Here is a 14,388-nt window from a genome sequence, read left to right on the forward strand (position 1 = left end):
TTTGTTGATCATTCTTCTTTTACTTTTACTTGTTGTATTTTAACGATTGTGGTGTGTGTACTGTACATTTTATGTTTTATTTATTTGTTTTATTTGTAATCTACAGTGCATCTAAAAAAATACATTTTCACTTGATTCTTCTTGTCTACTGAATATAAATGATTTTCTGCAATATGCTTTAGCTTCAGACTGTATAATGCAAGCTTCGTGACACATTTGCCTTAGCTTCAGACTGTATAATGCAAGTTTTGTGACATATTATAAAATAAAAATGGAAATAAATGAAACTTTCATATAGTTCCCATATGATTTGCCTCGAAGGTAAACAGATGCTTGTTGGAAAGTACAGAAAAATCTAAATGGTTACAAAAAAACTCAACCACTTAAAACCTTGGCACATTAAAATAAATCCTGTAATCCTTTAGCAACCATTTTAGCAAATAAATAACACAAGTATCTCTGAAGAAATAGGACCTATAGTGAGCTGGATTATTATAACTTGATCTTGTCTTCTTGTTGCAAGAATCATCACTAAAATATTTCACAGTTTGAAGGTCTCCATTAAATAATGATGAGGGACTGAATTGGGTTTTTCCCTGACCAAAACAGAAAACCTCTAGTCTGTTCAAATAAAATAAAAAAAAACATATTCATGAGTACAGATTTAATCAGTCTATTGCAAAACATTCCACTGTTTTATTGAGGATTAACATTAAGGCTGTTCAAAGGAGGTCCTAAATATTCTTTCCATGTCTGATTAGAGCCAAGTGATTATTCATAACAATTAAAGCCATACATTTACAATTGTAGGATATAAATAGTAGCCCGGTATCTGAATTTACCAAAATGCTGCTTAATCTCCAGTTGGAGGGGTGCAGATGCCAAATTGTGTAGATTAATAACATGATGAATGCGAATGCATAAGAGAGGACAAGAGTCTCTGCACAAAAAGTAATACATCTCCTCAATGATCTTCGAATTGTTTACTTGTAGGTCAAATATAGATATCAAATAAGTTAGACTATGTTTCTCGTGTGTGGCAGAAAACAGCACAGCATTCGGAATGAGACACAAGATCAAATACAATTAAGCAGGTAAAATATGAGCAAAACCATTCATTGCAATTCTCTCCCATTTCATACATATGCTTAAAATATGCTTAAAATGATCACAGATTTTGTTTCTATAGCATAAACAGTTTTCTCTGTTTTCATTGTACACTATATGTGAAAATTGTATCGTGATATTTATCTGCACGACACCAGAAGCCCCTGTACTAATCCATCTGGGCGTGATCACTCTCAAAAAGAATACTGTAGATAGCCCTGGGGCCTTTGATGCCACTTTCATCACTCCATTTAACCAGAGTATGTCTGCCTGCTGTATTGCTCAGGGGTGTCAATCTGAAGATAATGCGTGCTTTTGTTACCGAGACAATTTTCCTTGTCAGTGTCCACATGGAACACACAGAGTGCTGATAAGGATCTATACATACAACAGCTGTGAAATGAATCCATTTAGACACAATTGTTTTCTGATGAGAACCACACGCACAGCACAGTGGTCCTGTTTTATATAAAAAAAACTTTATATAAAACTGGATAAAATGTTTTTGGATAAAAAAAATAAAAAATTTCAAACAGTTTGGATTGACTGTGGAGGTATTATTTGTATTAACTTATATATTGAAATACAAGTTCAAGTTCTTATATATTGAAATATTGAAGCAACATATGTTTGTTTGATGTCACTTCAAATAATTTTAAATCCAGGCTTTTTCCATTAATTTCTGTCATTAAAGGTGGAAAAAACTATTAAATCGATACAGTTTATTTTTCCTGCTAAAATACATAGCAGTCGTAATTTCAGTGAGCATGTCTGTGAGAGGTAATAGTTTTTCCCATGAAATACTGACAATGTTGTCAGTCTTAACATGGAAAAGAGGTTATGTTCATAAGTCCAAAGATGGACTGACTCACTGGTGGTTGGTGAGGACAGTTGAGTGAAAAAAAGAGCTGGTTCCACAAGACCACAGAATACAGACAAATATAGATGACCACGAGGCCGATATATAATGGAGCTGCCCACTCTGTTGAGGCAGTATCTCTGGCCTTCTACAGTTTCCCATGAGAACTGAAAGAAACATGAAAATCATATGTCTGGAAATATGTTGAGCAATTCTAGCCCAACATTTATCTAACATTTATTTGTATATTTCTTTCATGCAGATGAATGTATTTTTTAGAAAGCATCCCCAGCATGAAGAGCCATTAGTTAAAGAGAAACACATTCTAATCTGTAATCAGGCTGAGAACAATAGATTGTGTTAAACTAGTGAATGCCCAGTGGTGAACATCTAATGAGCATCATCTGCCAAGCAGAACACCTTTCTTTATTATATCTGTGTCCTTGCTAAACTGTTTAGTTGCCAGTGGCGTCACCAGCATCGGGCTTCCGGGCCTTCAGCCGGGAATAATTTTTTAGCCACAAATCTTTTTGAGTGTTCTGGCTGTGTGTAAGTTGTTTGCTAACTTCCCGACTGACTGATAAAAACATAAGCACCTATTTTGTCCGCACTCCTGGGATTGACATCAATGACAGCCATTGAGAGATACTTACAGTCGATTAGACTAAGCAGGAGACAGTCCTCCCCTGGAGCAATGCAGGGTTAAGGTTCTTGATCAAGGGTCCAATGGCCGTGCGGGTCTTATAGTGGCTACACCGGGGATCGAACCACCGACCTTGCGGGTCCCAGTCATGTACCTTAACCACTACGCTACAGGCCACCTCTAAAGGTGTCTTACCTGCAGCATTTTCTCAAGAAGCATAAAAACTGCACCTGTTATGATCATACTTAGCTAGTGCTATAGGACAGAGAATAATCGTAATTTCTCTATCATTTATGAGATTGCAGTTATGGTTGGAACGAAAACCAGCATACACAAGGGGCCGAGTTTGGCTGCCGAGTTTGGCTCGGCAGGACCGAGTTTGGGAACCACTGCAATAGAAGGTATATATGCAGTTATTCTCAGTGTTTGAGGTGGATTAGGCTAATATTGAAGTAAAGCTTAGGTTCTGAAGCAGAAGTGAGGCAGGGCCAAGGTCAAAAACCAGGGGGTCAGTCCAACAAGGCAGAGGTACCGATATCCACAACAACCAAAGAAGAGCCCAGGGAAGCAGGCAGGGGTCAAAACCGGAAATCCAGATAAACAAGGGTAAGGACTCAGGAACAAGGGCAAGGGCAAGGGCAAGGGCAAGGGCAAGGAAACAAGGAGGCTAGAACTGGGGGAAGGAATAAAGGGCTGCAGACAATTGCAGAGAATCAGGAGATGCGGAGATACGGAGAGACAGGTGCGAATACTTCGCTGAAACTAAGCAAGTAATCAGTGATAGAATAGGGAGGCGGAGTTACAGAACAGCGTTAGTAAGTTAGTTAAGTGATTTAAATTACAAATACCCAAAACTAGTGAATGTTAGTTTGTTAGTTTGACAAACATATTAGAGTGTTAGTATAATTACTACTGAACAAATTCTATGTCAGTTGGGATTAGTATATTAGTGCTATGTACAAACATGAAATGGAGAGAAAGCAGGAAGTAAGAAATGCAAGATTGGAAGGAAGATTGAACCCCGGAACTACCGTAAATACCCGAATAGTGGGGCACGCAGACAAGGGAGTGACTGGGCTAGTAAACATGCTAATTGATTTCTAAGCTATACCTAACTTATGTTGATTAGTTGGTGGTAGAATACACCCCGATATGACTGAAACACATACTTTCCTTGGATTTTAAACAGGTCTTGTTGGTGTGATCATGTCTTTGTTTTTGTGGACAAATAGTTATTTCAAACCAAGCTTTCAACTAAACCATCAGTCACATCCACTGGTGATATTTCACAACAGACTCAATACTCTGACTATACTTTTCTTTGTTTAGCCATTAAAAATGGAAAAAGGTCTTGTTTTCTTTATAAGTGTACTATGACAGATGGTTTAGTTGAAAGCTTTCATTTAAAAACTTTGTTGAAAGCTCAGGATTTCTCCTTATAGGGTGCTTACATTCTCTTGACCCTGCCAAATTCACTCTTCCTCCCTACACCATTTACTTTAACATTGAAAATTCTCTGTTTATCCTTCAGCGATAGGATAGGACCTTCAATTGGGAACAGTATATAACAATATAACAACACATTTTTGCAAGATATTGCTATGAAGAGCTTAGTAGGGACACAATTCAGCTTTGACGATACAGGTGATGCATGGGACTAAGTAAGAATTTGTTCTTGGCTTACAGAATATGCATTCTTGTTTGCTGTTGTGCTGTGCTGTAAGTAATTAAATATATGCAATATCTATAGTGGATTTTAAGTAATATAATACTGAAGCAAAGTCAAAAATTGGAATATGATTAATGAGATAATAACTGCAGGTGTGAATAAACCCAGCAAAAACATATGAAGAAGGGAAGAGAGAGAAAATAATTTTATTTTATCGCTTTCTGCTAGCACCTACTGAGTGTACTGTCACAGCTCTGCTGTCTGTTTGCGAGAGTGAGCTTAGTAATGAATGCTCACTCTAACCTTGTTTATGTTGGCCACATTTCCCATTGCATCTGTTTCTTTTCACTTTCCTCTTTCCACTCTGACATTTCCATTCTCTCGGGGTCATCTGGCTCTTTGTTCTGTGAAAAAAAACACCTTGTTCATGTGGGAAAAGAGTGCCTGGGGGAAGGAAGATCTGCTCCAGGAAGGGATGTGTTTGTTATTCACCCAGATCACATAAGTTGTACATGAGAAAGAACATCAGGACTGAGACAATGACAGTGCTCAGATTGTTTTTGATGGATGAAAGCCAGACAGACAGAGGGGGAAGAAATATGACTAGAGGTAGTCATGCATACACTCAGTGAGCACTTTATTAGGTATTTATTAGACTTTCTTTTTTTTACTTCTACTGCTGTAGCCTATCCACTTAGAGTTATGATGCATTGTGTGTTCAGAGATGCTCTTCTGCATACCACTGTTGTAATGTGTGGTTATTTGCATTACTGTCACCTTCCTGTCTGCTTTGACCAGTCAGGCCATTCTCCTCTGCCGCCTCTCATTAACGATCATTAAGAGATCAGCAGTTTCTGAAATACTCAAACCACCCTGTCTGCCACCAAAAATCATTTCACAGTTAAAGTCACTTTGATCCCATTTTCTCCCCATTCCAATGGTTGATGTGAACATTAACTGAAGTTCCTGACCCGTATCTACATGATTGTATGCATTGCACTGCTGTCACACAATTAGCTGATTCAATAATTGTGTGAATAAGTACGTGTAATAAACTAAAAATGTTCGTACTAATATGCTCGGTGAGTGTATATGTTCATGACAGCTGATGGACAAATGTGGCTTCATGGTTGGTCACTTGAGCATTGTTAACGACAATATGTAATTCCGTTGTTGGAAAATAGACAGTAGGGGTCAGACCTTGGTCAAATATATAATTGTTTTTTTGGATTCAAATCCTTTTTAAGATTTTACTGAAATTTAAACCTATGAAATACTCTCAAAAAGTGCAATCCCTGCCTTCTGGTCCTCTTGGATGACTCAATTGCACCAGTCAAGTAAAATGAATTAATCAAGCACATATTTCAGTCAAAAACACTTAGGTATTTGACCCAGGTCTGGTGGGGGTAGATATACAGCACAGTAAATGGTAGATATTTATGATATACATGTAAAAATAAATACATGATGAGAATTTTTATATATAATTTTAATATATCACTTTATAGTATTGTCTATATGAATACATATGCATACTCCTTGATGCTAAATTGGAGATTTTTAGCATATACTTGTACAAAGTCCTCATTGTGTTTTCATCACAGTATCAATACTGTTGTACAAAAAATACTGACCAATGATAAAATCTACTATTTACGTATTATGACCAATTTACAGTATTTCTGATCAATATTTAGGATACAATTTTTAACTGGAGAATATTTGTTTATTTAATTACTTCTGACCTGCAGTGTTTGGTGATGACTTGCATAACTGGGAAACAATAAGGACTTATAGTATTAATATTGGGATAATGACATGATATACTGCATCAACTGTGAAGGAGTATAGTGTATCTAATAAGGAAAGCATGCAAAATACTATAAATTAAAGCAAACTTAATTACACAGCCAGGTAATATTCCATTTTATATCAAAGTATGCATATAGTAAATCTGTTGTGGGATACAGCTTTAACTTACTCTAAATGTAATTGCAATAAAATTGCATTACCTCATTCAAATGACACTTAAGACACCCACAATTAAACAATACCATGATAATCATTACTATCACAATTATTAATGACAAACTGCTACAGCTATGTTATTGAGTACACATGATTAAGATTGCTACATTTTAAGTACATTCAAGAAAATAAGATAACAGGGCAGTATGTGGTCGTGGAACAGTAACATGATTATAGGAACTGTGTTAAAATGATGAAAATGCATAGCACAGAAAATAAAATACATTTTTGCATTAAAAAATTGCTCTCTCTTGAGTGGGTAATCTAATGATCATCTAAACTTAGCATGTTTTCTACAATTTTTGTAAGGGCATACACTTTCTCCAAAAAAGCACATTTTCACTGATTTCACTCCTACATGATGTTCCATACTTAGCAACCCACTGTCCAATACTAAAAAAACATTAAACAACACATTCTCTGCAGTTCAAATGCGTTACATGTGAACTCTTGTATCTCATGTCATGTTTAAGTGAATTATGCTAATTGATCTGCTGTTTACCATCACTCTATATGTGTCGACTTTTAAAGTGGCCCTCAAACCATTTCTATTCCTCAAGTCAAAATCTGAAGTGCACAAATTATTTAGATTTTGTTTAGAGAAATTTGGTACTCATAAAAGACCTGCATGGCCAAGACATAGTTAAAGGTGTTTTTTCAAGTTTTGCACTTGAGTCAGTCTATGGTAACCAACATGAAAACCAGAGAACTAGAGCCTATGACAGAAAAAAGAGAAGTAGCAATTTGAAGATGTGAAGAAAGAAAATTAGTATCAAAGAAATTGGTAACAACTAGAGGAGTCAGGAATAGGCTGAGAGCATGTCATGTAAAAAAGGTCGAGTGTAAAGAAATATCCTAAAATTAATTTAAGTAAAATCATTAAATAATCTCCAGAGTGAGGTGGTGCCGAAGACTTCATCACCATAAGAAGGTCTAAGCACCTTATCTGAGAACTCTGAGAACAGACAGGCCCAATTGGAATTTGCAAAGAAATACAGAGATGAGCCAGATGAGTTCTGGAACAAGGTTGTATGACCAGATGATACCAAAACAAACATTTATCAAGGTGATGGAAAGCCTATGTGTGGAGAAAAATAGGAACTGCCAATGATCACATGTAAGCACACCACTTCCACAGTAAAGCATGGTGCAGGCATATAGTTTAGTTGCTTCCAGAATGGGTTCACTGGTCTTTATTGATTATTTAACTGCAGATGACAGCAATAGGATGGATTTGTGCATATACAAACGGATCTTTTCAGCAAATGTAAAAAAAGAAGACTATCCAGAATTATTGGACAGCAAAACATTATGCAGCAGGACAGTAATCCAAAACTAAACACAGGACTTCATCACACGGAAAAGGTGGAAAATGTTTAACTGGCCAAATCATTCACCACTTGTTCCAAAGAAAGCTGAAGGCAAATAACCCTGACCAACAAGCAATCACTTAAAATGGCTGCAGTTAAAACCTGGTGAAGCATCACTAGTGAAGAAACTAAAATTCTGGTGATGTCGGTGGGATGGATTGATTTTCACTGATTTCATTTATTTAAGCTAATTTTACAATACCTTTGGGAAAACAAAATATTATATATTCTTTTGTTCAAAAATGATGAATTATGCAAAAAGAAAAACCTAGAAATGTGAATAAAGGTAACCATTTCACTGATGATTTGCAATTGTTTTTATCTGGATTTCAGTTTAGGGTAGCACACTGGTACACTGAGTAAAACAGTCACCTGAGTCACATGAAGGTACTGAGTTTACATCCTGGCAGTGGGCCTTTCTTTGCGCTGGATGTCTTGCCTTTCACCCAATGCCTACTGGGATAGGCTTCATTCAGGTCTTTTTGTTAGCCCTGTCCGGCAATATTAATCATATAAATCAGGTGAATGCACAAATGTTCTCCTACTCGATAACATATGTAGTAACTGCTGTAATAGGCTAATTGTACCAATTAGTGTATATATGACAATAAAGGACAGAAATAAGAAATGTAAATAACTTTTAGACTCCTCAACACTATTGAGGGAGGAATGAAGAGAATGGGTAGCTTCAGAAAAAATGCATCAGGAGCTTTCTATATAGAACTTAATTTTATGTCTTATGTTATGTTGTTCTCCAAGTTTTTTCATTCACTGAATTGTACTAATGATGTATTTAGCCACTCTATGATTGGTGTAAGGCATACATTTGGTTAGGACACAAAGATGGTTTTGGGAAGCAGGGCCCACTTATCACTTATCGAACAATCATCGTCACTTTGACCTGTTGAAACAGTCTGAGTCTTACCTGTACCAACTTGCCCTCTTTTGGAATGCCATAAAACAACATATGTGGATTTTCAATTAATTAAGTATCCTGGAAAAGCATATGCAAATGCACTTGCACATTCACACATGCACTCTTAACAATTTAGAAACCAAATCTGTGATTTTTAGGTTTCTTTTGTAATCATACAATGTTCAAATACAGGTGTGAAATTTGGTATCAGGTGGAATGTCTAGCTTTGGGTATTTTTGCATGAACGGGATTTCATTTTTAATAGGGACACCTTCTCAGAAATCAAAATACCCCCTGTAGTCAGGCATTTCAGTTACTTGATCAGTTCCTGATACTGCTCCGATCTCAGAAACCTGGCAAAGGAATCCTTCTCCATCAAGGCATAGATACGCTTCTGGGCCAGGTCGAATGTGGCTGGGGACAGCTCCACCAGGTTCCTCAGGGTCACATCCTTTGTGAACTGGTCAATATTCACCTTCCAGTGATAAAGAGGAAAATTCATCAAGTCAAATACAATACATACACCCTTTTGTATGTTTTTTTTTCTGTTGTTTGACAATATGTAAATCCAAAATGAAATAAAATAAAGATTTGTTTTTATATCAGTAGTAATTTGTCTGCTTTGATGCACTCAGCTGCCATATACTGTAGTCTGTGCCATACTTTCCAGTATTGCCAATTTCAAGTGCCACTTTCAATTTCAGTTCGGACTATAAAAGTAATAGGTAAGTAAGTGGATAAAACTAGCTTAATGATTTTAAACTAAACCACAGCTCAAGAGTTTAAGCACTATGGTTTGAATTCATTACGAAGCCAGTTTTATACTAGAAAGGCAAGACAAAACACAAAATGGAAAAAGCTATTGAAATACAAAGTGCAATAAGTCATGTCTTCCATCATAAGAAATTTAGCACACTTCTCCCTCACCGTGCTCCTGCTATTACATGCACTGTTTCTCTCCTCTTACTCATAAATTCCACATAGAAAGCAGATCTTTGGTTTGTGTGAGCTGGGACCACACAAAAATCTGTTGCATTTCATGAAGACAATGTTGAGCTCAGGAGGTACAGTGGTTCTGTGATTCATTTGGCGGTTTGCTTCTGTTGAAAGAATTTCAGCAGCTGGGAAAATATATATATTGCGATAGTAGGTGCAATTGCGTTGCATTTTGGCAGAGAAGTTATTTGTAGCAAGATTGCCCATGATCCATAGTGGTTTTTACACAACCACCACCACCAGGCAAATATGAGGGTATAGGGTATCTTCCAACGCTGCACCTAATCTCGTTAGCACTGGCATCTTGTATATAACTTTTAAAGATTTATATATAGTGAGACTTTTGCTGTTTATGGATGCTGCGACATTTTGGTGCCGTTGACCTGAATCGAATGCTTTCTTTTTTTATCATTCTACTCACAAAGTACTGTTAAAAAGCATGTGTTAGTGCTGTTGGCTTATGCTAGCTACATCATACTAAGCTCATATGGGGACCAGTAAAGGGCAACAACATACTAGCACTTACGTCTTGTAAGGTTTATCACTACTGCTGTGAAATAAAAAAGGGGACAACTACGTTTTCTGTGAGAAACGTATTGTTGAATCCACATGCACACACAGCGGTCTATATTCTAAAGCTCCATTTTGCCCTTCCAACATGAAGTTAACAAACTTTATACTGTATTGCTTGTAATGTTATATCCCTGTCCGGCTTTAGAAGCAAATATCAACAGCTAAATAGAATAAGTAGTTAGGGATTAAAATATGCTGTTGACATTGAGTAACTGTGGCATTATTTTTGGAAACAGATGTTACTGTTGAGTTTTTCTAATGTAAATATTCGGAGGATTGATTACCAGAAACACCATTATGTTATGGTGAACTGCGAAAGTAACCAAATCTAGAAAATTCATCAACAATGAAATTCATCTTAGCGAAACTATCTGGATGGATAGATTGTGGAGACATACTGTAATTAAATTTTTAGGGTGAACTGCCCCTTTAAGGCAGCTGTTTAAACCATGGTAAAAACAGCAACATAGTAAGATACAACTTGTTTGTGTTTAAGTAACACCTAAACATAGTATTCATTGCTTGATCTACAACAATGATATAGACCTCTCTGGGACCCTCCGTTGTAAGGAATTCCTCGTAGATCTTTTTAGCTTTGGCTGCCATTTTCAGGAGAGACTTGGTCTTTTTGAAGTCCTCACAAGCCACCCAGAACTCAATGTTCTCTTCACTGAACTCAGACTTCAGGAAGCTTCTGAAAACAGCCAGACCATCTGTGGAGCAGCACACATAGAAAGTCTATTAATAGAATATGTCATGCGCCACAAAGTGGCCAGGCGGGACCTATTCATCATGACAAATGCGTAAAGTAATGGAGTAATACACTACTGGGACCTCTGTGACCTGAATATAGGGACATGGGGTCAGGGGGAGCCAGCTGACCACCCTCCTCTGTCTTTGTCATTTCTATCTGGAAACAGAGATGTTGATATGGATGTTGTAATGGTACATTTTCAGAAGCTGACTAGATGGATATATAATACCTGGTACTGACTGCCCATTTTATTGTGTTCTGCAGTGAATTACTGAAATATCAGTACACAATGAAATAGTAAAGCAAAATGGAATCGTAAACCTGTAATATCAGGAATATTAACACAGCTACGGGGTCATTAGGCACATCACAAAGCTGTGTTCTGGCAGCCCTTTAGCCATAGCAAGTGTTATGATATAACATGGGCTGAGGTTTGATCACAGATGTCTGAAGAGGCTCAGAAAAGCACATCAAAATGAATTATGCTTATCTAAAGGGTTTCTTGTGAAGAAATACAGGGCAGAAACTGACTTGCAAAAAGTGAATTGTGATGTTTAAAGGTTAAATGGCATGCCAGGAAGCAAGAACTTTATGTGCATAGAACAAACAGTTTACGCATACCATGAAAGACTCATTAGTCTCTTAGACTCTGTATTCATAAGATTTCTGACAATGATGTAAGCAAAACACTCACTTGGAGTTGGCTGTTGATTTTAGGTTATAGCTATAGAGGTACAGTAGCCTCATGAAAAACAAAGAAGAAATTCCTGACGAGAACATTTACTCTACCCTTAAAAAAATTGACATTGCAGTATCACTGCAGTATTATGCAATATTTTGAACACACACATTACTTTATGTGCAGTATTACTAATAATTACTACGTATTATGTCTATCGCCCTTTGCACAATTTCAACAAGGACAATAATACTTACAGTTGTTAATAATAACTCTGTCCAGGGACTCACGCCATTGCAAAGCTTCTTCAGGGAATGGTCTACAAGTAAAACAAGACACAGATCTGAGGCATTCCCTTTAATATAAATGGAAATAGATGGTTGCTGCTGCTGCTATGGAATACCACATACCACATATGGTAGATATATAAATATCATAGACAGTGCCAACTGTAAATGAGCAGGTATTTACACAAACATTTAATCATATTATTTTGAGCTGGAGGGATTTGGGGTTCTGTGGAGGGATATATGTCCACAGACCATAGGATTACCTAGGGTCTATGGACAGTGTTGGGAATACATGTTATGGGGTATATAGCTGTGGCCATACCATATTGAAATAGATTTTCTTATCTGAAAGTTATTTAATTCCTGTCAGAAACACTGTAATTTATGATTACGAATGATTTATTATGAATGCCCATCAAAAGGCAAACATTAACGCTTTCATGGATTGCCATTTTTGGAGAACTAGAACTCAGTGTGTAGGGTCTGTGGATTTGCAATTTGCACAAAATGTACTGAAGGATGTGGATACTCACTTCTGGAGCTTCTCTGGTTTCTTCTCCAACTTCTCTGGGCACGGAATTATTAGGTCAATGACATTCTCTGGCTTCTGGAGCAATACTCCCAATTTACACTTTATCTCTTTAGCCCTTGAACAAAAATAACAAAATTCATTCATAAAGACTATTACATGAATGCAAGGAATTTATTAGAACGATCGTGCATTATTTTTCATGCATTTTGGTGCCATTTGTATGGGGGAATGGTGTGGGATAAAAAGTAATTTCTACATGGTGAAGCCAAAGGGTTTAAAAATGCTGATATATACATGGATATACAAGAATATCATTGTATGAGGTTGTGAGTAGTAATCACTTTGTATCTGCTATAGAATTGACAAAACTTCCATCACAGAGAATTTCTCTCCCATATCCCAAAAATTATAAACGGATCACTCTGTGGAAGTGTAATTTGTATTTTTTGGGGGGTTTTTCTACTGTTGTATGTTTTTCTTCAAAAACAAGGATGTTTGGCTGGATTTCACCATTAACAGTGAGAGCAAGTACAACCAAAAAATGTATTAGCAATATGTAATCACCTAAATAATCAAAGTGTGTGTTTACACACAAACACACAGAGAGCAAAAATCCATATATTCTAATACGTAAAGAAATTCTGATGCAAAGCTGTACAAAGATTCTGTTAAGTAAGAATTGATTTATCTGGTTTTCTCATTTCCCATGAAAGGAGCTGCTCCGATATCCTGTTTACATTTTGTCTGACCTGACACCTTAAATTGCAACTTTGATAGAACGTCTCCATCATTACGATTATATCTGTATATTTTAAGATGCCATTACTTTAGGGACAACAGTTCCTTATTTCGTAACATGTGGGTAACAATGGAATGTAAATGGAGGGTTATAATGCTTAATCCGGTCACTTTGGATCCGGTGGATTGACCTGAATTGATCTGTGCCACTGTGCTATTAAACATGCTGCTGAGGTAGAAGTGGATGCACTTTCATGTATGGATGGAAAAGTATCTTTTTTTTTTTTTTTTTCATTTTAGTGTCACATGCACACGCACGCACACACACAATTATTTAGTATGGAAGAGTAATAATATGATAATATGAAACATGCATGATGCAGCTGATTGGGAATGCGTTTAATAACTATAGCCGTTCATTAATGCAGGATGTTTGGGAATTTGTGCTAATATTTTGCCTTTTGAAAACCCTTTAGCTTAATTCACTGAACATTCCAGTGTTTGATACTCCATGGAAAATATATTGCAACAATTTTCATCTGAATAATTATATTCCGTTTTTAACACTGACACGTAATTCCTCCAGCATAATTCAGACTGTACTACTTACAGATTTTCATGGTGATACATTTGAATTTGCACATTATACTTGCAGAACAAATTGAACATACAGTATATCCTAACAATCTAGCAATTGACAAGCTGAAATAAATCGTTTCTAATTATTAACAACAGGACAAAAAAAAATATTTATTATTTTTCTAAACTGGGGTTGTTTGAAACTTCCCCTTGCTGCATGTGCAAAAGGTTTTACAGAATGAGTCCAAAGAGAAGCAGTGGAAATGATTGAAATCTCACCTCTCCAGACAGGTCTGAGGCAAGGCAGCTAATCCTCTACACATTTTCTGATGTTTTCACTCTTGATATACAAAGCGTACACAGCCAATAGTTTGGGTCTTGCCTGTCTATTTGATTTTGTCTTGTAGCTCTTGGAGTTATATACAGAAAGCCTCTTGGGTCTGGGCCAAGAGGCCAGCCAATCCAAATGGAGCTCTGGAATTACAGATGCTGAAGTACAGATATTTTAGTCCAGAAATGGCATACAGGCCTTAGACTGCTGATATCACAGTGGAATTGTCCCCAGAGCACATTCAAATAAAAGAGTAATTCTGATTCTCGGTAAAGAGTAAAATCTGCATGTCGTAAGGTATAACATTTAACCCTGATGTCACTT

The 14,388-nt window shown here is 36.6% G+C and overlaps 1 protein-coding gene across 1 annotated transcript; it reads right to left on the bottom strand.

Annotated features, from left to right (window-relative positions):
* Positions 1 to 5,746: 5,746 nt before the first annotated feature.
* LOC133126151 (regulator of G-protein signaling 5-like) lies at positions 5,747 to 14,116 on the bottom strand. Its single transcript, XM_061238026.1, has 5 exons — positions 14,013 to 14,116; positions 12,418 to 12,531; positions 11,852 to 11,913; positions 10,708 to 10,874; positions 5,747 to 9,067 (listed from the first exon to the last, which is right to left on the bottom strand). The coding sequence occupies exons 1-5, from the start codon at positions 14,054 to 14,056 to the stop codon at positions 8,906 to 8,908; spliced, it is 549 nt and encodes a 182-aa protein (XP_061094010.1). The 5' UTR covers positions 14,057 to 14,116; the 3' UTR covers positions 5,747 to 8,905.
* Between the last annotated feature and the right edge of the window lie 272 nt (positions 14,117 to 14,388).

Source organism: Conger conger, chromosome 4, assembly GCF_963514075.1.
Source record: "Conger conger chromosome 4, fConCon1.1, whole genome shotgun sequence".
Lineage (NCBI taxonomy): Eukaryota > Metazoa > Chordata > Actinopteri > Anguilliformes > Congridae > Conger > Conger conger.

Bases quoted from the DNA above. Each gene is read 5' to 3' on its own strand.
- LOC133126151 (XM_061238026.1), bottom strand. From the start codon at position 14,056: ATGTGTAGAGGATTAGCTGCCTTGCCTCAGACCTGTCTGGAGAG. The intron at 12,532-14,012 runs GTGAGATTTCAA...TTTTTGTTCAAG, and splicing joins CCTCAGACCTGTCTGGAGAG to GGCTAAAGAGATAAAGTGTA. The intron at 10,875-11,851 runs GTAAGTATTATT...GCTGCTCCACAG, and splicing joins CAGAGTTATTATTAACAACT to ATGGTCTGGCTGTTTTCAGA.